General features: G+C 43.5%; 2 protein-coding genes across 8 annotated transcripts in view; both read right to left on the minus strand.

The window, feature by feature from the left end:
• LOC132430009 (phospholipase A and acyltransferase 3) overlaps positions 1 to 14425 on the minus strand; it is a 30732-nt gene extending 16307 nt beyond the window's left edge. Inside the window, exons 1-2 of one of the 3 annotated variants that reach the window (XM_060019087.1) lie at positions 14383 to 14425; positions 13643 to 13720 (exon numbers count right to left, since the gene is read on the minus strand). In XM_060019087.1, coding sequence (XP_059875070.1) covers positions 13643 to 13657 — 15 coding nt within the window. In that variant the 5' untranslated portion in view covers positions 13658 to 13720; positions 14383 to 14425. Of the gene's footprint in view, positions 1 to 13642; positions 13721 to 13998; positions 14040 to 14166; positions 14293 to 14382 lie in introns of those variants that run through there. The other 2 variants (XM_060019086.1, XM_060019089.1) reach the window with 2 other exon arrangements.
• A 3756-nt stretch (positions 14426 to 18181) lies between these two features.
• ATL3 (atlastin GTPase 3) overlaps positions 18182 to 23375 on the minus strand; it is a 50816-nt gene continuing 45622 nt past the window's right edge. For all 5 annotated transcript variants that reach the window (XM_060019090.1, XM_060019091.1, XM_060019092.1 and 2 more), the window contains exon 13: positions 18182 to 22632. In XM_060019090.1, the coding sequence (XP_059875073.1) occupies positions 22546 to 22632 (87 nt within the window). In that variant the 3' untranslated portion in view covers positions 18182 to 22545. The remainder of the gene's footprint in view (positions 22633 to 23375) is intronic.

Below are 23375 nucleotides of genomic sequence, written 5' to 3' on the forward strand. Positions count from 1 at the left end.
TCCCGCTCACCTGCTTGCTCTTAGGGGACAGACCCATAGGAGTTTGTCCACGTTCCACCACCAAACTCTGTGGGCCTGACTGAGAGATTCCATCAAAGATGAGGGGGGAGCATGGACTCCCCCTTGTATGGCCTCCCCTGGGATAAAAATGATGGGCAGTGGAAGAGCCAATTACAACTCTATAATGGCTAGGAAGTAGGGTCAATGACAGTTCATTTCTACTTATAGAAACAATAAAACTGCAAACAAACATCCCACGTGGTAGGAAAAAAATCTTTTCACAGGAATTTTACAGATAAATCATATTGTCTTATTTCAGTGATTATAATTTATCTTCCCAGAAGAAGGCGCCCAGACCTTACTGGGAAGCTTTCAGAACACTGGACAATGGTCACAATTGATGAAACCCATTTGTTTTCCAGAATAAAAGAAAAAGTATACATTAATTGTTTGGTGAGAGTTATGGGGTCTTCAAGGACCCCCAAAGGGCGATTTAACTGGACATTTCCATGAATAAGCCAGGACACAAAAGCAAGGCTGAGACCCAGCCCTCAGGGAGGATACTGATTAGAAAAGGAGACAGTTGGGACATCAGGAATATGACGTCAAGTAATAAGCAGCCAGTAGGTACACAGACCCAAGGAGCTCAGGGGCTCACTGTGTTCCAGACAGATATCAATGAAAGCTATTGATATACAGAGAAACATGCTTGCAAAAATAAATAAATAAATAAATATATACACACACACACACACACACACACACACACACACACACACACAGTGACAAAAATATCTACAAAGAAACTCAGACTTTATAACACTAAATACTGATGCTAAGTGAAAGAAGCCATACCAATAATTTAAGTACTGTGTGATTCCATTACACGTCATTCCAGAATAGGCATCACCATAGGACAGAAAAGTAATCAGTGATTGTCAGGGGCTAGGAGTCAGGAGAGGGGATGACAAGAAAGGGGAATGAGGAAATTTCAGAGCAATTAAATTTTCTGTACTGTTCTCTATTTGATGGTGGTGAATGGTTACTCAGTTGTCCATGTTTATCAGAACTCATCGAACTGAACGCTAAAAGGGTAAATTAGACCGTAACTTTTAAAAACACTAATTGTTTAAATAAATAAAAAATTTTAACTTAAAAAAAATGGATATCCACAATTTGAAAGCAAAAAAGCTGTGATTTTTTTTTTTTAATACTCAGTCATATTGCCTGTCCCTTGTAATGGCAAAAGGCACATATTTCCAAATACGCACTAGCTTAAAACATGACATCACTCAAGGAAACTTCTTTTTAAAAACGAAGTGAAAGGTGCTGGACTCCCCCACGGAGCCCTGTGCACTAGTTAGAAGCAAGGACTCGATGTTCACATGACCATGTGGATAATCTTTCAGATACAGTGCTGAGTGAAAAAATGAGATTGAGCTCCGCAAAATACCACTTATACGTATTAAAGATACCCACACACAAACCAATAATACATGTCTTACCAGAAACATACCCAAAAAAACAATTTTTAAAACGACAACAGAAGAATCTAAAGAATACATATTAAATATATTAGGATGCTACCTAGCCATTGGGAAGATGGAGAGGGAGAGGAAGGATGATAAAAGGGAACTTAATAAAAAAAAAAAAAAAAAAGAAGACAAGGGGTCTTGCAGGGACCAGTGAGGACAGCGTGCCATGAACAGGGACATAAATAATTCACACCCTTTCACTAAACTCTAATTGGAGAAACAACTGCTTAATGATACACACAGCCAACTGAGCTGAATCAAAATTAAGAACTCAAGAAAGCATGTTATAAAATTAGAAATATGAGAACAAAGTCCTTGGGCCAAATTTGTGCCTCTGCTTATTTTTGTATGCAGGCAAAGAATGATCTTTACATTTTTCAGTGGTTGGGGGAAAAGTCAAAAGAAGAAGAATATTTTGTGACACATGAAATTCAAACTTCAGTATCTATAAAGTTTTATTGGCACAAAGCCACCCCCATCATTTACCTTGTGGCCGAGGCTGCTTTCTCTCTACAGCAGTAGAGTAGTTGCAACAGAGACCAGAGATAGTAAAATATTCACTCTCTGGCCCTTCAGTGTGGATCAACAGTGATCCCTCTCTCACTCAGCTGTAGTACAGCTACAGAAACCTAGCTGTACTCTGTTGTCAGGTGGTTCTTCCCCCAGGAACAAGGAGAGCCAGCAGGAAGCCAGAAACTCTCCAGAGCACAGTAACCATGGCTCTCCCACACAACACAGCCAATGACAGTGGCAAAGCTGAGACTCTGCGCCCACAGGATTTCAGAACAAAAAGTCTTTATTCTCTCCACAAAAGCACAGTTTACAAAGAGCTGTGTCACAGCCATTTTCCTAAGCAAGCAAATGGAGAACAATATCTGGCCTCTGCAATTCACACTGGAAAAACCACCTAAACAACCATGAATAAGGACCAACTAAATTAATTATGTTATATTTATATGTACAAACAGCCAATAGAGAGAACAAGTTGGATTTACGTAAGCAGACATAGAAATAATCAAAACAAGTAAGTTGGAAAACATTATCCCATTTTTGTTTAAAAAACATTGTTATACATTCACATGCAAAATGTATTACACACTATGTATGAGCTGAGGAAAATACACCAAACTGTTGTGTAGCATATCCAGTGGGGGTTGGGATTCAGAGACTTTTATATTTTGCTATATTATTTTCTTATAATAAAAACTTTTATTATTTTTATAATATAACATTATAATTTTTATAATAAAAACTTTTTTATAATAAAAACTTTTATTTTTATAATAAAAACTTTTATTAAAAGAGTTTTAGATGGGAAAACATCCTTCTTATTGATGAACGTGCAGTTTTTTAATTGAAAAAGGTGGATGTTATCTGTCAGCAAAACCTCTTGAAACCATCTCCCATCTGGAGCCTGTAAATATTACCATGTTAATGGTGCTTAAAAATCATTAACACTTAAATGTAACACATAAAAGCATAAAATAAAATTTAAAATTATACAGATGGATATGTTTCAGATCTTAGAATAGAGGAAGAAATTCTAAAGATAAAGTCCAAAGAACAAGGCATAAAGTAAAAGATTGAGAGTTTTTACAATTGAAAAATGTTACAGTTCTTATGAAAAGTTTCTATCATTGCCTGTTACATTCATACTCCCTTTTTTTTTTTTTTTTTGGTGATACTCGGGTCTCTCACTGCTGTGGCCTCTCCCGTTGTGGAGCACAGGCTCTGGACACACAGGCCCAGCGGCCATGGCTCACGGGCCCAGCCGCTCCGTGGCATGTGGAATCTTCCCGGACCGGGGCACGAACCCTTGTCCCCTGCATCGGCAGGCGGACTCTCAACCACTGCGCCACCAGGGAAGCCCTCATACTCCCTTTTAAGAGAAAATGACCACCCACAATCCCGACTGCCCAGGCAGCCATGTTTTATACCATGTGACCACTTCATCCTAGCCTCCATCAGCTGGACTAGAAAAAGGCACGGTTCCCAAGCAGGTCACCAACCAATGATCCTCCATAAGTGGACCTGGGCCAACCAAATTTTCTCTCTCTCTCTCTCTCAAAAATCTGAACCAAGTAATGAAAAAGAAAATAGCTTTTGGCAGAGGGGCTAAAATTGAAAAGTCATGACAAAGAGGAGGCAAGGGAGACCCCAGTGAACCACAGGCCAAACCAAGGGTTGGAGTTCTCACACCCACTCTGACCAAGTAGAAGACCCCTGTTGACAGTGGGAGAGAAGGAAGCAGGCATATCAGGAACGGTTAGCTGAGTCACACCAGTGGCGGAGCACCAGAGGAGAGATGCACCAACTCCAGCTGCTGAGTGCCTGGAATCACCGTGATCCTGGACTGCCTCCCAGCCCCTGGGAGGCCCAGCCTTAACACAGCTCCTATACTTAGATTTTCAAGAGAATCCCCTTACCGCTCCACATGTGTCCTTAGAATAAACTTTTTTCACTTGAGCTAGCTTAAGTGGGCTGCTGGTTACTTATAACCAAAAGAGCCAGACCAGAACATTCCGTGCATCGAAAACACACCACAGACAAACTACCACGACCAACTGGAAGAAAATGACAGCTTTAATACATAAAGAGTTTTTATGAATCAATAAAAAATGTAAACACCGGGCTTCCCTGGTGGCGCAGTGGTTGAGAGTCCACCTGATGATGCAGGGGACACGGGTTCATGCCCCGGTCCGGGAGGATTCCACATGCCACGGAGCGGCTGGGCCCGTGAGCTATGGCCGCTGAGCCTGTGCGTCCGGAGCCTGTGCTCCGCAACGGGAGAGGCCACAGCAGTGAGAGGCCCGCGTACCACCAAAAAAAAAAAAGTAAACACCAAAATAGAATAAAGTGGAGAAAGGGTATAATAAATAATTTTAAAAGGAGAAATACATATTACCACTAATACAAGAAAACACATTCTATCTCACTAGTAATCCAATTAAATTAAAAACTGGTTTTGGGGAAGATTAAAATACTAATTCTAAATATAGGAAAAGATGCAGGTAAGCAGGCACCCTCAGTCACTGCTGTTAGGAGTATAAATAAATACAACTTTCCTGAAGGTCAATTTGGCAATCTGTATCACTAACCTTAAAAATATTCATATCCTTTGACCCAATTTCTATTTATAGACCAGATCTTAAGGAAATAATCTGAAATGCCTATCAAAGATGTCACAAAGTCACATCTAATGGCAAAAAATTAGATACCTAAATATCCTACAAAAAGATTAGATATTGCCGTAATTATATACTAATATACAGTTATGTTTTTTGTTTTTTTTTTTTCGTGGTACGCGGGCCTCTCACTGTTGTGGCCTCTCCCATTGCGGAGCACAGGCTCCGGACGCGCAGGCTCAGCGGCCATGGCTCACGGGCCCAGCCGCTCTGCGGCATGTGGGATCTTCCCGGCCCGGGGCATGAACCCGTATCCCCTGCATCGGCAGGCGGACTCTCAACCACCGCGCCACCAGGGAAGCCCACAGTTATGTTTTAAAAGATATATTTTAAAGGAATACCTAAGGACAAGAAATGTCTATAATATAATGGTAAGTAAAAAAGCTTTACAATCAACGATAACTCAATTTTTTTAAAGTAAAAATTTAAAAAGCTTTACCCGAAATGGTATTTTTTTTAAACTTTGTTCAAAAAAGATAACCAACGCATGTTTTTTTGAAAACTGTGGAAATACACCAAAACATAAACAGTGTTTATTACTAGGTGGTGAAACTTGGGGTATTAATTTTCTTTTTAATTCTGTTCTAGTTTTCCAAATGTGTAAATACATATATATTTGTTTTAGAATCAGAAAACGACGTAAGGCTTGACAAACATCAGTGTGTTCAATCTGGGGTGATCCGTACAATTACTATTATGTAACAAAATAAATACACACAACAAAAAACTAGAAGGATGCATACCAGCATCCTACCCGAGATTCCCGCCGGGGGCCGGGGCTAAGCGTGGTTATTGTGATTATGTTGCTCCCTTCTACTTTTCTGCATTTTCCAGCTTTTCTGCAACGAACAGGAAAGTTTATAACATGCTTCGCAACACTGTTATGAAAATTTTTCAAACATTAGTTTGAATTTCCAAATGTTCAAAATTGAAAGCATTTTTCAGTAAACATCTGTATACCCCACCACCTACATCCACTGTTAGGCTACTGAAGTGGCCGTATCACAAATATGTCCACCTACTCCGCACAAATTACAGGAGGGGAGGTTGCTGGCATGCGTGCAGAATCACCCTGCCCTTAACAAACGCCCTCCCCCGCCCCAGGGAAACGGTGTAACTGGTCAACGACACTCCTTGAGAATCCCTTCACATTGGGGATACCCACCTCTGCCTGAGAGGGTCAAGGAAGTCTTTCATTTGCTCATTCATTCTACAGATGTTCACAGAGCCGGGCACCTGGGCCACGCCTGTGAACAAAGGCCGCGATACCGGACTTCACGGAGTCAGGTATCAGGTATTTTGTTCAGCATCAAGGAGAGAGACAGAATTTTTTTTGATTTCTTTAAAGCCTTAGTAAATGAGTAAATCATCCAGAAGAGTAGAAGAGATACCAAATAAAAACAAAAAGAAAGAAAGAAAAGGTAGGGTAGGGTTAAGGGGCTGGAGTGGGATGGGAAGGGGGAGGGGATTGCAATAGTAAAAGGGGGTCAGGGAAGGCAGAGAGTGGGCCCTGCAGATGTTGAGAAGACCCAGGCCGAGGCGACAGCCTGAGCAAAGGCCCCGGGTAGTAGTATGTTAGAGGAACAGCCCGGAGGCCAGCGTGGCTGAAGTGGAGTGGGGAGTGGAAGAGGGGAGGATGGAGGATGGAGAGAGAAGTTGATGGCTCAGACAAGATGGAGGGAGCAGGGGATGAGAAGTAATGCATTCTGGATTTCTTTGAAGGCAGAGCCAACAGGATTTGCTGTTGCAATGAGGTAAGGTGTGAAGGAGAGAGGCGTGAAACGTGACTTCAAGGTTTCGGGGAGGCTGAATGGGCAGGCTGCAGACACGGAGGGCACGCTGGGTTGAAATAGCCACCAGGTAGCCACCTGGAGAGGCAGGGAGGCAGCTGCATGCATGAGTCTGGAGGTCAGAAGAGGGGTCTGGGGTGAGGGTCACTGTCGATCTTTAGGAGAACAGCTCCTATTGGGAGCTGGAGGCAAAAGCCGGCTGAAATGGGTATAAGAGAGACTAGGAGAGGACCTCCTCCTAGAAAAGGGAGCAGCTGAGATTTTGCTGAAGTCTTGAAAGATGACAGGGAACATGTACATGGTAGACACAGAATTCAAACCCAAACCCTGCACTTTTGGTTTTTGTTTTGTTTGGCCACACCTCGTGGCATGTGGGATGTAAGTTCCCCCACCTGGGATCCAACTCGTGCCCCCTGCAGTGAAAGCGCAGAGTCTTAACCACTGGACCACCAGGGAATTCCCCCAAATCCTTCACTCTTTTTTTTTCCATATATATGGAATCTAAAAAAAAAATGTTTCTGAAGAACCTAAGGGCAGGACAGGAATAAAGACCCAGACGTAGAGAATGGACTTTAGGACACAGGGAGGGGGAAGGGTAAGCTGGGACGAAGTGAGAGAGTGGCATGGACATACATACACTACCAAATGTAAAGTAGATAGCTAGCGGGAAGCAGCCGCATAGCACAGGGAGATCAGCTCGGTGCTTTGAAATCCTTCACTCTTAACCCTCACACTCTCCTGCAGTCAGAGGAGGCAGTGGGGAGGAAGCGGCCGGAAAGGGGAAATATGGAGACGGGGCAGACAGGAGCAAAAGCACAGCGGTGCGGGCGCCTCGGGGTGATCTTGCGGTTGGGTCAGAAGCAGGATCCCTGGGGTGGAACCCAGGCCTGGCAGTTTTGTAAGCTTCCAGGTGATTCTACTGTGCAGCCCAGAGAACCACAGGAGAGACGGGTTAGGCAGAGAGGGGCAGTCATACCTCGCTTTGCAGGTGGGGAAACTGACACTAAGGGAATGAGGTCACTTAGGTCAGCCCGAAAGTAGCAAAGCAGGAACTTGAACCACAGCCTGATCCCCACCACAAGGAAAATCTGCCAGCCTTCTGGCAGATTTCACCATCTGCCCCTGCATGTTAATCCACATTCACTCCTGCAACTCTGATCCAGTGTGAGACCCTCCGCTGTGGGCACTGGACAGGACCAGATGGAAAAGTAAGGGCACTTCCAGAAGAATTTTCAACCCAAGGGTTGAAACAAAACAAAAAGAATGTTTTTCTTTATTTTTCATTAATTTTACTTTGAATGGGGTACCTATATTTTTAGTTAATTTTACTTATTTATTTTTTTAAATATTTATTTATGTATTTATTTTGGCTGTGCCGGGACTTAGTTGCGGCACATGGGATCTTCGTTGTGGCAATGCAGACTCCTTAGTTTCAGCATGTGGACTCTTAGTTGTGGCATGCATGTGGGATCTGGTTCCCTGACCAGGGATCAAACCCCAACCCCTGCACTGGGAGCGTGGAGTCCTACCCACTGGACCACGAGGGAAGTCCCTAGAATGTTTTTCTTTCATTCAAGGCCGCTAAGGAAGCATTCCAATCCGCCTACACTCAGCTCCATTCAGCCTCCTCATCAGAAGTTTGCAATTTTTTTATTTTAATGAAATATTTCAGGCATACAAAAAATACAGAAAGTAGGCTAATGAGCATTACTGCTCTGCATTTAAATTAGGATGCATTTGGTTTTCAGAAACTGCATACTGATTACAGCCGTGGGCTCTGAAGCCAGACAGCCTGGGTTCAAATTCTGGCTCTGCTACTTACTAGCTGGATAGCCTTGGGCACGTTACCCAACTTCTCCCAGCCTCAGTTTCCTCAGCTCTAAGACGAGGATAATTACAGCACCTGATTCATGAGGTTGTCCTGAGGATCAAATAAATGAGTACCTATAAAGCACTCAGCAAATACTACCTGGCACACAGGTAAACAGCAGTTTTTGCTGCCACTGTTCTTGGGGGTGCTTTTATTATTTTGGATTTGGGAAGGTCAGAGGCAGCTCCAGGAGTAGCTGGAGACACTATGGAGGATGTGAAACCCAGCCTGAGAGCAAGTTCTCCTTGTTCCCAAATCACACGCTCTGGTGAATGTGGAAATCCCTCAACTCACCCACTTCATTTCTGATACTCTGGGGAAAACATCTACAAGCATGTAATTCAAAAACCGGAAGTCCAGGGAGGGTGCTGAAAAGGGACTTTTCCAGCACAGAGTTGGGAGTTTTGATGCCAAGCCTTTAAAAAGAAAAGAAACCCCTGAGGAGCCCACCATCAATCCTGTCTATCTGAGGCTGCGTTGTCAGAAGCAGGGCCCAGGCCACCTGCAAGTGAGGCCCCTCTGCTCTATTGCTGTGTGACCTTCAAGAATCATTTAACCTCTCTGAGGTTCTCTGGTAAAACAGTGCCATTAAGATCCATCCAGCAGAGTCTGTGTGAGGAATAAGTGAGATAATGGGGGTGAAAAGCTGCAAAACCCCTTAACGCTTATTAGAGGGTTGAGACCCTGTGCCCCAGGCTGGGTGGGTCCGGGGAACTCGAGGTGGGGGGCAGACTCCCCAGCCTCGGGCCCAGTGAGAAGGTAGAGGAGGGGTTAGGCTGACACATCACCTCTTCCCTTGCCAGCCTCCGGGAGAGGGACAGTGGCAGCTCCAGTGGGTACCAGGTCCAGCCACAGCAACCCAAAGGTCATGTGTATCCTGGAAAAAGGAGGCAAAACTCATTCGCCCTCCCAGGCTCTTGACCTCCAAGCCTCAGACCTGTTCTACATGTTGAACCTCACGCCACGGGAACCAGGACTCCCCCTGAACTCATGTGGGAACCACCACCGCTGTCACCATGCACTCCTCGGGGTTTTCACAGGTTACCTGGAATCCTTACAGCAGCCCATTTCACTGACCAGAAAACAGCTCAGATGTAGGAAGTAACTGGCCCAAGAGAACTCCCTGAGAAGCAATGCCAGGATTACACTGAATCCTGAAGGTCTTCCTGAATCCAAAGCCCCAGTTCTTCACACGAAGTAATTCACACGAAGCTACTGACATCTGCTCAGCACCCCCATGGTGAGCTTTGCCTCCACATCACTGTGCTCTAGTCCTGCAATGCCCCTGACTGTTCACTGGCAAATTCCTACTCATCCCTCACGTCTCCACCTCCTCAGTGCCTCCCTCAGACTCCAGGGCAGAGTGTTTATCAGCCGCAGCCCCGTTTATCCGATGACTATAATTGTTGGGCTGAGCCCCTGGGAAGGAATGATCAGTTTCCCTGCCCAGCTCTCCAGCTGGACTGAGCAACCAGCCAGGCACATACAACATTCTCAGCAGAGGTCTGTGGGCAAGAGGGACACACTGCTTCCTCCTCAAGCCCCTCCCAGCCTCTGGTCCCGCCCCCTCCCTTTTGCACCTTAACTAGCCCCGCAGAGATCTGTCAGATCATCAGGCAAACCTAGAGGGTCATAAAGAAGTCAATAAGCGAGTCTAGAGTCAGAGACCAGAGCAGGCCCATCGATTTCTGCATATCTGGAGCCTCAGATGCCCTTTGGAGCTTCACGTCCCCAGCAGCCGCTGCTCAACAAGCCACAGGTTTAAGGGCAGGGTGGGTGGAGAAGGGAAGGCAAAGCTCCTGGCCCACGAATTCTAAGTAAATTTAGAACACAGAGGGGAGGGAAATGGTCAGCGCTGGCCCTGACCAGGAGGACTCAGGGCTGGACTAAAGGGCTTGGAGAAACGTGGGCCCATATGGTAGACACACAGCCTCTCGGTCCCAGGGAGGTCCAGGCAGCTGCTTTAACAACAACTAACATTTGTCAAGCCCTAAGAGCCAGGCAGTGGCACACCCAGAGTGGGAGAGTGAGAGCCGAATCCTCTGGGCGCAGACAAATAGGGGAGAGTTGTCCATAGAGAATTTTAAAACCATGATAAGACACACCAAAAATCAGTCTGCTGTTTACTATCACCGTGTGCCAACACTTTTAAACAATATCAGTGATATTGGTCTAAGTTCTAACTCATGCACCTCCTGTTGAGAGTTAATAATATAGGGACATCCCTGGTGGCGCAGTGGTTAAGAATCCGCCTGCCGATGCAGGGGACACGGGTTCAAGCCCTGGTCCAGGAAGATCCTACATACCGCAGAGCAACTAAGCCCGTGTGCCACAACTACTGAGACTGCGCTCTAGAGCCTCCGAGCCACAACTACTGAAGTCCGCATGCCACAACTACTGAGCCCATGTGCCACAACTACTGAAGCCTGCACACCTAGAGCCCATGCTCTGCAACAAGAGAAGCCACCGCAATGAGAAGCCCGCGCACCGCAGCAAAGAGTAGCCCCCACTCAACGCAATTAGAGAAAGCCACGCGCAGCAACAAAGACCCAACGCAGCCATAAATAAATAAGTAAATAAATTTATTTTAAAAAATATATATATATGTGAGCTTTAAATTAGCACACTTTCATTTCTTATTCTTTCAGTCTTCTACATGGAAGTTTAATCAGAGAACACCCAGCTATACAGTCAACCCCCAACATACACAGACTCAGCTACATGTGTCTGTTCCAACAGTAAGTTCTGAATGGCTCGGAATGGTTCAAGTTCACTTTCAGCACAGTTTGGGCCACCAACCCCTGTGATCCTACATTTTCCTGTGTTTAAACAGAAGACAAGAGTCTGCTCTCCCAGGGCCAGAAGAAAAGTGTTTGAAAGAGAAGTGTTTGAAAGTCTGGATCAACTTCACCAAGAACTAGACTCTCATTCTAAAGCAATGGATTAAATAAATGTCAAAGTTTACCATCATTCGGCCATTTTCTCTGATTTTTGCCAAAGAAGAAAAACTGGGGAGAATTTTGCCAAATAAGATAAAAACTTACAATGAATTTTCTGGTGAATATGTTTCAGTGAAAATGTTTTAAATGTGGATATATTTAAAAGCCACTAGAATGAGGACTTCCCTGCTGGTCCAGGGTTAAGACTCCATGCTCCCAATGCAGGGGGCCCGGGTTAGACCCCTGGTCAGGGAACTAGATCCCACACGTGGCAACTAAGACCCGGCATAGCCAAATAAATAAATAAATGTTTTAAAAAATAATAATAATAAATCAAAATAAAAACAAAGCCACTAGAATGGATAAACAACAAATGTCCTACTGTATAGCACAGGGAACTATATTCAATATCCTGTGATCAACTATAATGGAAAAGAATATGAAAAAGAATGTATATGTGTGTATAACTGAATCACTGTGCTGTACAGCAGAAATTCACACATTGTAGTCAACTATACTCCAATCAAATAAATTAAAAAAATCAGGAATCCCTGGTGGTCCAGGGATTGGGACTCCACACTCGCACTGCCGAGGACCCAGTCCAATCCCTGGTTTGGGAACTAAGATCCCATAAGCCATGTGGTGTGGCCAAAAAAAAAAGAGAGAGCTCTCTAGAGATCAGCAAAAATAAATAAAACATAGAAGCCACTAGAATTAATTTTTTTAAGACATAGGCAGCGTTGCAATTTCTCCAATTTATTATGAAATGGAATTTTTATGAATTTCTGACAAACTTATCCTAATGTTTAAGGTTTTTCCAATTTGTATACCTGTTGTTTCATATGAGAGAAGCTTTTGAAATTAAAATTAATAAAAAGTGTCTTCTCGACATATACACACTACTATATATAAAATAGATAACTAATAAGGACCTACTGTGTAGCACAGGGAACTCTACTCAATACTCTGTAATGACCTATATAGGAAAAGAATCTAAACAGTGGATATATGTATATGCATAATTGATTCACTTTGCTGTACAGCAAAAAGTAACACAACATTGTGAATCAACTATACTTCAATAAAAAAATTTTTAATAAATAAATTTAAAAAGTGTTCTTCAACTGTGAATAAAGATAAATGGACAAATCTAGCTCTACTGAGTGTTGAACATGAATATACAAAGAAGATCAATTTTGTCAAAGTCAAGGACAACTTTTCAGAAACTAAAGTTAAAACAGAAACTGTAATGGCATTATTATTCACTACTGTGACCAACCTATATGTAAGAATACGTTTTCTTCAAAAATACACTAATGCAATTAAAAGCTATTAACCCGTTACTTCTATTTTTCTCTATAACACCTACTTTATTTTTCAGTTTTTATATTTTCACTGGCATGATTTCATATACAAAGCTCAACAGAAGAAACTTGACTGTGTTTCTTTTCTGGCCATTATTACTATTCATTTCATGATTATTACTGAAAATAATGTTGCTAGTTAACGGAGAGGATGTTTTCAAATGACCACTCCAGACATCAAATATTCCAGGTACACCCTAACACCAGGCACTGTGCTAAGCCCTTTACATGGATTAAATCATAATCCTAATAACAATGAACTACAGTTGAGCACATAATACGTGTGTGAAGCACTGTTCTGAGCAGTTCATAAGTATTAAGTCGTATAATCCTCACTCTGGGGAAGAGAGTTGATTTGAAACTTGGTCAAAGTGCCACAGCTAGGTGCTCAGCAGGAACACGGTCCCGGGGCGAGTCTACCTCAAAAGCCGGGCTCAGAACCTCTCTGGAGCAGGTCCAGCTAGGCTGAAAGGAAGCATTTGCTAAGCACCTTTATGATTTCTGAACCATAGGAAAAGTGAGAGTTGGGAACTTGCTGGCAGGGCTGGTCATGAGGTGCATCAGCTGAGGCCGGAAGAATCACCTGTTGTCAGACCCAGGCTCGGGGGGCAGCAGGTGCAGCCCCAGACACTCAGCCCCAGGAGCCCACCCAGGTGTTCTGGTCTGACTCGGGAAGGCAGCACAGGACCTTGGCGGGGCAAATCTCTCCTTGCTGCCTCCCCGCTCCCGGGGGCCTGTTTCAGGCAGGGCGGCCTCCCAACCCGCCCACACAGTTACTCACACTGAGACAACTCCAACGGATACCCACCGACGCGCATCTCACACCTGATGCCCACCCGCCAGTGGGGCAACCACATGTGGAGGCCACATCCTCAAGGACCCTCTCTCTCGTAAGTGATGACTCAGACCCACCGAAACACGGCCCCCACTCCCAGCCCACTCGCCCCCCCTCAACTCACCACGGGCGCGCGCATCTCCTTCGGTAATGGAGGCCCTCAATTTCACGCTGGAGTTGGCTTTATCAGCTGAGTAAACGCCTGAGGCAGCGGGAGAGCAGGGATTCATTGTCAGTAGCAGGAAACAGAGTCCCCAAGACCCCAGGGGACTGTGGCTTCTGGCGGGGGAGACCGTGCCCGGTTGGTCTCTAACCCCTCCGAGAACAACGGGCTCACTCCCTGCGAATTCCTCGCCGGCCCCCTCCCTGCCCCTGCACTTGGCCGTGAACGGATGAATCCCTTGCAGGGGCCAGGGAGGTACACCTGATACCGGAGAGCCGGGCGACGCAGCGGGGGGGAGCGCGAGCCGTGTCACCTACCAGGGCGCGCTGCGCCCCCAGACAGTCAGCGGGGCCGCCCTCGCGCCGGGCCCTCCGTCCCCGGCCGCTGCCCTCAGCGGCTCCCTAACTTGTTTACTCCCGCCTCACCCAAGCTCTCCATCCCCCACCACAGCCTGTAACACCTGAGAGCCCCCGCAAGCGTCTCACCCTTCCTCAAGTTCCGGGAAGTACCGCTCCCCCCACCTCGAGGACTTGGAATGCAGCGCGGCCTCCACTGAAAAGGGAACCGGCTAAATGGCCGCAGAGTCCAGGCCAGCGTGAGGTCAACTGGCCCCTCCCCGTGAGACTGACTAATTAGAGCCTCGCAGAGCTCCCTGCCCCGGCGACAGTGACAGCCTGCTCCAGCCTCTGGGGCAGACATACCAGACATACCAGGACGCTCCCCGCTCACCCCGAAGCCTCTCAGCACACCCTCCCCTGCGCGGAGGCGCCTCCAGAACCCAGCGCAGGGCCGCCGCCTCCTCACCTCGGCTACGCACGCGCTGCGGCCCGCTCAACTTAAGATCTTGTATACACATCACACTGGAGTGTCATCAATCTGCTCATTTCCTCCACGCCAGTGGGCTTATACTGTAGTTTAAAACTACAATAGGCCCCCGTTATCCGCGGTTTCTTTTTCTGCAGTCCGCTGGGTAACAAACAAGGAGACAACACTGTGGATAAGCGGGTACTATCTTAACGGTTGCGTACTTCCTACGGTTTCAGACATCTGCTGGGGGCCTTGGAACGTATGCCCCTAGGAAAAGGGGGGACTACTGTATATTAAGCTTTAAAGCCATTTAAAGGCAAGGGCATACCAGAGAGAAAGTACTTTTAACTATTGGGTCTTAAGCCATTAGATATCCCCAAAACCTGGCACCCACCTGGTACACAGCAGGTATTCCATGAATGAATGAATGGATCAATGAATCAATGAGTGAACGAGTGACCAAAGACAGGCCCTTCCTGTGCAGTGGTCTGTGACTCCTAAAGGGTAGAAGCAGCTCCTCTTCATCTCTATTTTCCTGCTCCGTCCCGCCGGCACTGAGCTTGGAATCAGGACGCGTGGGCCAAATCCTGTCCCTGGCTACCTACAGGGTCCAGGGCACCCTTCCCTCTCTCAGCCTGTTTGTTCATCTGCCAGTGGAGGGGTGATGATATTGTACAATATATAAGATAATATAGGGTTTCCCTGGTGGCGCAGTGGTTGAGAGTCTGCCTGCCAATGCAGGGGACACGGGTTCGAGCCCTGGTCTGGGAAGATCCCACGTGCCACGGAGCAACTGGGCCCGTGAGCCACAAATACTGAGCTCTGTGCGTCTGGAGCCTGTGCTCCGCAGCAAGAGAGGCCGCGACAGTGAGAGGCCCGCGCACCGCGATGAAGAGTGGCCCCCGCTCGCCACAACTAGAGAAAGCCCTCGCACAGAAACGAAGACCCAACACAGCCAAAAGTAAATAAATGAATAAGTAAATTTATAAAAAAAAAAAGATAATATAAAAAAATACATTCCCCAAAGGGAAAGCAGCAGATGAAATGAGGCTTATGTCTGGCACGGGGCAAGTTCTTACTCGGGACCCGTTGGCTGTTGTTAACAGCAAGAAGGAACGTGCTCATCAACATCACGTTCCTCACCAGCTTCCCGGCAAGAGGCGCTGAAAATAAACACCAGAGCTTTATGTGTATTACTACTCACGCAACAAGCTGTTATGTGTATGGAGCAAGAGACTACCTGTAAGGCAGTCAAACCCAGGATGGAAAGGTTCAGCTTTCAGGAAACCACAGATTCTGCCTCTTCTTACTCTCTGCTTTCAGTATTGCCCAGATGTCACTTCCTTTACTTTCTTATTCTTCCTTCCTTCCTTCCTCCCTCCCCCCCCCTTTTTTTTTTTTTTTTTTCCTGTTGCTCTGCCAGGAAAAACAAAATAAAAAGAACACTGAGGGACGGGGATGTCAAGGAAGTGATTTTGACCTTTCACACAGCTCTCAAAAGTGGAGCTGTGTAAGAAAACCCCCAAGAGAAGATACCATGTGATGCCACCACCATCCCCAGCAAGATAGTCTGCCCTTAAGCCCCATTCCAAGTCCAAAACAACGATTTGGGTGGAGAGCCAAGATCAAAACAGCCAGGATCAAACTGCTATCTGCCTACGAAGCCTCCAGTCTTTTCTGCAACCAGCTGTGTAGCCCCGTTACTCTTCTTGTGACAGGTGGAAAATATTACTTTTTAATTATTTGCAATCTCTCCATTCTCTGCCTTCTGATGGTTCTCCTCCTCCATGAGATCCATTGTCGTGCTGCCTCTGAGGAAGAAGTAACTGAGGAAGTGGGAGGAAACGGCACAAGGCTAAATGCCGAGCAGGCCTAAGAGACCCTGTGGGATTCTGAGCAGGTGGGGGGCGGGGACGAGTATCAAGGCCAGGCCAAGAGGAAAGGGAGGGGGTAGGAAGAGTGGGCAGCAAACCGCATCTAAGGGAGCAGAATCCACAGCGGGAGCATTTCACGATAACATGAGGGCTCTGACGCTGAACAGCAGCTCAAACCTGGAGCACCCCGCAGGGGAAAGGTGCTCCGTCGGCCAAGCGAATGCAGGCTTTTTACGTGTATCCAGGCCACTCTGGGCAGGCTTTGTGAATATACCAATTTTGACAGTTCGTCCTGGCTGGAAAAATCAGGCTTTTGTGAAAGGAAAGTGAAGTATAACTTCCTTGTGAATTGCCTATCTCTGCAACCCCTCAAACCCTACTGAAGAGGTGAGAATAAACCCCTCGAGAGGCCCTGAGGAGCTTCCACTGCATGAATGCGCATCACCACGTCTATTTCCCCTTAAAAGCACATTCCCGAGACGTTGCAGGCTCTCGTTCCACTAGCTTGTGAAATGGCCAGTCTGGGGAACTGAAAACTGCAGTGGACATTCGTTTTTGTCCAGCAGTCTCTCATCTGGTGACTCCATGTAGTTCTGGTGGAGCCGCCAATCACAGTACCCCCATCACCCCGAGTAGGGACACATGTGACCTACATATGGCTGGTTATCATGCCCCAGCCCTCAGGTTAGGCAGTGGCCCTGGAAGGAGCATATGACCCAAGCCAGAGACCAGTCAGAATCTTTCTCTAGGATGGAGGTGTGTGTGTGTGTGTATATATATATATATATATATAATATATATATATACACACACACATAAATACACATTTTTGAATAGGCAGTGGGTCAAAAAGCCTCTTTCCTCTGGGGACTTAAAAGAGATGAATAAGCCTGGAGCCATGTGTTCCTGCCCTCCCCGGCAGCATGGAGATCTACCTGCAAGAGCAAATAATGCAGCCACTGCATACAGGAGATAACAGTCCTGTTGACATTTGAGTTCTTCCAGGGCCTCATGCTAGCTTAACTTCTAGACAGCCAATTATAAGAAACTTTTTCATAGTTACAATTCTATTTTTTTAGTTATTAAGCTAGTTAGAGTTGGACTTATCTTTGGCAAACTGTTTACGGTCATCAAAGGCAACAAGGCCAATGCACCAAAGACAAGCCACAGTTTGCTTGACGTCTCCCCCCCCACGACCACTTTTCCCACCCTGGTCCTTCCTTCCAGCCAGCCTACGCTGATGGAGGAATCATCACTCCCCATACTCTTCGTATCTCATCTACTTGTGAGTTTGCCCCTTCCCTACTAAACTGCGATGAACTCAGTGCAACACCCAGCCTGGTACGATCAGGGATGGATGGATGGATGGAGGGATGGAGGCTACTGACCCCACCCAGTGTATGTTTCAAACTAGGAAATAAATCTTTTTATTGTAGGGCTAAATTGGGTATGTAAAGTGATTAGTCAATATTTGAGAAGTTCAAACCAACTTCCCCACTGCCTCCAAGGTCGTCAGTGAAAGGGAAAGCTTTCAATAGAGCTTTCTTTACCTCACCCCACTCCCAACAAGGAACCATTAACCAGTTAGCTCCATTTTACCCAATACCTCCCACAGCACAGCCTGCTCCAGCATTATGCTAGTAAGATACTAGTTCAGTATTGTTTTGCAGGACAGAGAAAGCTGACTCACTCAAACCGCATGACCACTGCGCCTTTGACCCAAGTTTTCATCCCCTTAGAGATCCTATTAGCTTTGCCAAGCCCAAATGTACTTCACAGATCCTCCCATGTGAAAGAACAGAGAAAGAAGAAACACAAGTAACATGGTGCTGTGATCTTTATTCCATTAAATGACCTTAAAACTAAGAAACAGAAACAAGCTTTTAATATACTAATAGCATAATCTAATCCATTGCACTTTTTAATAAGTATATTAAATTTTAAAGCCATTCAAAAAGGGTCTAGGAGAAAGAAAGTGCTTTGAACATTTTTTTTTGAAGAAAAAGAAATCAGAAAGGAAATTCTATATATGCTCAAAATTAATATTAACTCCTTTAAGGCTTAAGTCCATGATAGCATTTATTCATCAAAATTGGAAACTTCGGGAATCAAATGCCGCCTTCCCTTGGTCATAAAACACTACATTTAAATCTTAGTTCTGGCACCTGAAATGCCTTTCCCAGGAAGAAAAATTTCTTCTAAAATCTTTCTGCCCTTACATCTATCTTGAAAGTCCCTGGTAAGGGCTATTTTGTGGCTAATTTTCACAGTTATGATCTTCTCCTTCCTTTTTGTTCATTTTTACTTAGGCTTAAGGTTTTCTGTGCATAAAAGATTTAGAGGTTCAAAGTCACAGTGCTGAACTTTGTTTTTTTAAAAGAAAAACAACTTTCAAAATAGTTTTTTTTTTAAAAATCCTAATTACACCCGGTAGTAAATAGGATACTTGTACATTCATCTCTCAGAGAAGGCACTAGGACTTCCTAATTTAGAAAAACATTTTCACAGAGTTTAGATAATCCTCTAGACTAAAGGCATCCTTATTACTCTGAACACTGTAAACTCTCAGTGATTGTATCTGGCAGTAGACCACCTATTCTGAACCTCAGGCAAAAGCCATCCACTTGCCTCCAGACAATACTGAATTGCACTTTCCCATCCCTCCAAGCAGTCTCTCTCGCTGTGGTCTCTGAACCACCTGTGATGCTGTTTTTAAAAGTGGTGATTCCAGGGCCACAACCCAGACCCAGACACACTGAGGCAATCCCTGGGTATAAAGCTGGGAATTTGAATTTCTTTAAATATGCCTCCCAGGGGTAAGTTTTATGCACTTCAAGGTAGAGGAGAACCACTATCCAAAACATAGGTACAACAGGACTTAACAGAAGGAAAACGATTCAAATGCAAAATGGTCTCTTACAAATGGGCTTTTGAATGTCATTTTAAAACACCACCTACACAAACAGTTTGTGTTTTAGGAACTGAAGCTTGTCTTCATCATGCCCTTATTCTTGACTAAAATTTTGTTGGATCTAAAGGTAAGCCAGAATGATGCAGCCCATGTTTGCGACCTTAGATGGCAGCCATCCTAAATAATCCTAAATTACATTTCAATAGCTCTATGCAGATGTCCATGTAAGTTTACATTACTTTAAAAAAAATACTCTAGGGAAAAATAAAACTTTTTTAATCGCTTTTGCCTGGACTTAAATCAACTACTTAATTTCTCTGTAACTCAAACATACATACACACTCATCCAAACTCACCCTATCCAAGACACCATTTTCATAAGCCAGGTGGAACGCTGGGTATGACCTGTTAAAGAAACGCACTGCCAGTACAAGGCAGTTTGTCTGTTTGTTCGCATAAAGCATTTTACTTCATGAAAGAGGAAAAAAAAAAAGAAAAACCAGGTAAAACAAAAACAATACTCACAGGCAACTCTACCAAGTATGAAGTAGCTGTTACTATATAAACCTCTGCGGGAAAACAGATCTCTTGGTACACCGCCAAAATAAGGCTATGACTTTACGGATGTTTTATCACCATACATGAGAGTTTTCCCTCATTTTGTCTACACACCTCAGTGAAACAATCAAAATTTTGATTCTATTATTTTTACTTAGAAGCTAACTGGAAGTATTAAGAAAACAAAAAACTTAACAATATTTAACCTCTCCTAAAATGAAGTATTTTCATAGAAAATTCTGAAAACCTTTTATATGTTAATAGGAATGTGCCCCATATACTGTTAGGAATGTGCAAATTAAAAATGCTTGCATGGAAAGGCAGGAGTGGCAGAGCAACAAACACCAAGCAAAAACTTAGTCCTAAGTAATGTCCCTGACCCACAAACTAACGGCTGAGGGAAGGTAAGGGGTAAAAGACATTCTTTTCAACCTGGTTATAAACCTCCCCAAGACAATTTATAGCCAGCAATGAGAATGTACCTTTTATTGGAAAAGCTGACATAAAATCATCAATTTTCTGTTAAAAAAAAAAAAAGAGGCCAAAGGAAACCATAAAAATCCTCACTGAGAAAATATTATAAACAATTTCCAGAGGAAGAATAAGTTAACTGATAAAGACAAAAAAATAAGGGTTCCCCAGGGTAATTAAACAAAGTTATTCCTTTAAGATCAAAACAGAAATGGTGGATTTAAACAGTAACTAAATTCTAAGATTTCATTAAATCATACATCATATATTTTTTATTTTAAAAAATCTAATATTTTAGTATTAAAATAAAATTTAAACACAGCATCCTTTCTCACCATTAAAAGTAGGATAATTCTAGACAATTTTTCTGAAATCTATAAATGTGCTTATACAAATGCATTAAAAGCTAAGTATCTCAACATCTGTAAGGCCTTTAGCAAATAAGTATCAACCTTCAGGAAGATGAGAGGCCACCTGAAAATGCACCAAACTTTCAAAACTAAGTTTTTAATTTATTGATAATAAAGCTAAGTATCACTGATATGCAAGTAAACAGCTTTTAGGACAAGCTGGAATTCTTCTAGAATTTAACCACAGCTGAATAAAACAGCAAGAGCTTCAGGGCAAGATGGTATGTAAATATGAAAAAACACATAAAACACTTGGAATTAATTCAGAACTTGTAAAAATACTTGAGTGGTAAAGTGTTAAAACAGTCAAGAGAAATATTCTTTGACAGAGATTACATGCTAGAAGAGACTTTTTCTACCTTCCATTCATACTTCACGTATAAAGAATTTACCCTTAGAATTTGCCTAAACCTCCCTACCTCCCACAGCAAAAGTTAAATTATCTTAAGAATTAAGGCTCACATACCTGAATGTTTATATAAATACCTGCAGGCAAGTTTTATGAAGTTTTAAAATCCACAACAATTCACCATTATAAAACCAAAGGAAAAGGCAACTGATAAAGTTTTTTATCACATGATCAAGGTAAATGAAGAATTCTTAGATACTTCTAGATATTATATGTCCATATTTGGGTGGGACTTTGGTCCTTACTAAGCCAAAGCTATTTTAAAGCTACCAGACTAGTCATGTATAAAGTTAAAAGGATGATTCAATAAAACTGACAGTTTTAGCTCCATTATTAAAAACATTAGACAGTGAATAGGAGAATGCAAATAAACATTGTGGATAAAGACCTGATTTACTGCTAAACCACATGAAACAGGATGCCAGTTAAAGGCAGTTATGTTTGGTAAATGTCTTTCCTCTAATCCTTGATAAAGTTCTGTTTTCATACAGAACTCTAAAAAACAAAAACTCTCAAATGACAATTGTGTGTGAGTTATGTATAATACATATATGTATATAAACCTACAATCAGTGAATCTGACCAAGGCACAAGTTCAAATGACTTATCAGAGGTCACATGGTTCATTTAAACTCAAGCTTTCTTCTTAAAGTATGAAAGCTCATTCCTTTTATTACAAGCTGCTCTGGTTTCTCAAGCCATATTTGTCTCTTTTCTAGAAAGAAGCTATAGGAATGAAGGAAGGCAAAAAAAAAAAAAAAAAAAAAGAGTATGTTCTAACAAAACTGCCAGCCTGTCAGGAAACAGATCTTAAATTTCAGTGTACGGTAGAGTTAAATACGATATAATTTTTCCATACTATGTGGCAAAAACAATTCTCTAATATTATAAGACTTTAAAAGTGTAATGGCATCATTTTTAGTCAGTCTTTAGTTCTGAAGCTTTTGCAAGTTTTGTAAACTTTAAAAAAAAAATCCTTTTCAAAAGACTAAGGTACAAAAGAACTGATAATTCACCAAAACAGCATCTTTCATGTGGTTATCCTCAATCCCCTCCCTATTATGTCCTCAAAAGCATGGATTCAACCTTAAAAGGCACTAAATGGCACATAAAGGACAAAACCGCATTTCCATTTTTTCTTTTAGCTTTTTCCCCATAAAGTGCACAAAGCAGAGAGTAATAAGAAGACAGACATAGGCTTGGCTCTATACCAGCAAGGAAAAGAAATGTTTCCAAGAGAAATGGAAGTGTGTTTAAGAATTTGAAACCACAGGAAAGGTCTGTTCGTTTATTAGTGCTGTGTTTCAGCTCTTTCCAGATGGTCCCAGGTCTGCGTTCCTTGGCACCTGCACCTGTGGCCGTGGCAGAAGCCCAGAAATCAGAAGGGGCTGGCCGGGGTCTTGTTGGATCCTCTTGTTAAGATGCTACTGAACTTTTTTATCCAAGGATGGTCTCCCAACAACTGCATCCCTCACAGCAGCCTGAGTGGAATTACCAATGTGAGAAGTGGCCTGCAAAAGTCCATTTATTCAACATGTCAGTTAATAAAATACAGCACAGCATCAAAAGAGTAAGCCATTGGAGACAAACTTTCGAAAATCTCTGTCTACATTGTTACTATGTTATTATAGAAAATAAGGGAATGAAAATGCAGGGGTCGGGGAGCCTGTGGCAGCTGCTAACTCCCCAGAGAGTCCATCAGCTGAGCCTTTGCTACCTTACTGGAATGGGGTGGGCAGCTCTCCTGGCTTTACCACAAGCTTCTAACTTAACTGATATGTTCCTGCTACTCAGAAAGAGAAAGCTGAGTCTCAAGGATCTATAAACCTAGAGATCATGTCAATGTCAAAAGCCACTGGCTTACTGAATGATTTAAGTGAAAGACACGCCATCCTTTAGTAGGTCTCAAAATAGAACAGTTTGTTAAGGTTCATATTTTTCAAAGCTTGTGACTTTCAGTGAGGCAAACTAACCTTGGATGGGGGAGAGACTCACACAGGAATTATGTCTGATGAACACGCAGTTAAAAGTTTCCCATGAAGAACACAACATATGTACGTTGGAAATTTTTTTGCACTAAAGAGCAGTTTTTAAGCGTGGAAACAAAATATTACAAATAAACATTAATATCCTAAAGAAGGATAATAAAACGTAAGGCCTATTAGAAAAAAAAAAAAATGGCCAGGGTAAGTTTCTCATGCCTTCTTTCACTATTGAACTCTTCCAAACGGAGACATTTTACAATCAAAGCACA

Source organism: Delphinus delphis, chromosome 8 (genome assembly GCF_949987515.2).
Source record: "Delphinus delphis chromosome 8, mDelDel1.2, whole genome shotgun sequence".
In the NCBI taxonomy this organism is placed as follows: Eukaryota; Metazoa; Chordata; class Mammalia; order Artiodactyla; family Delphinidae; genus Delphinus; species Delphinus delphis.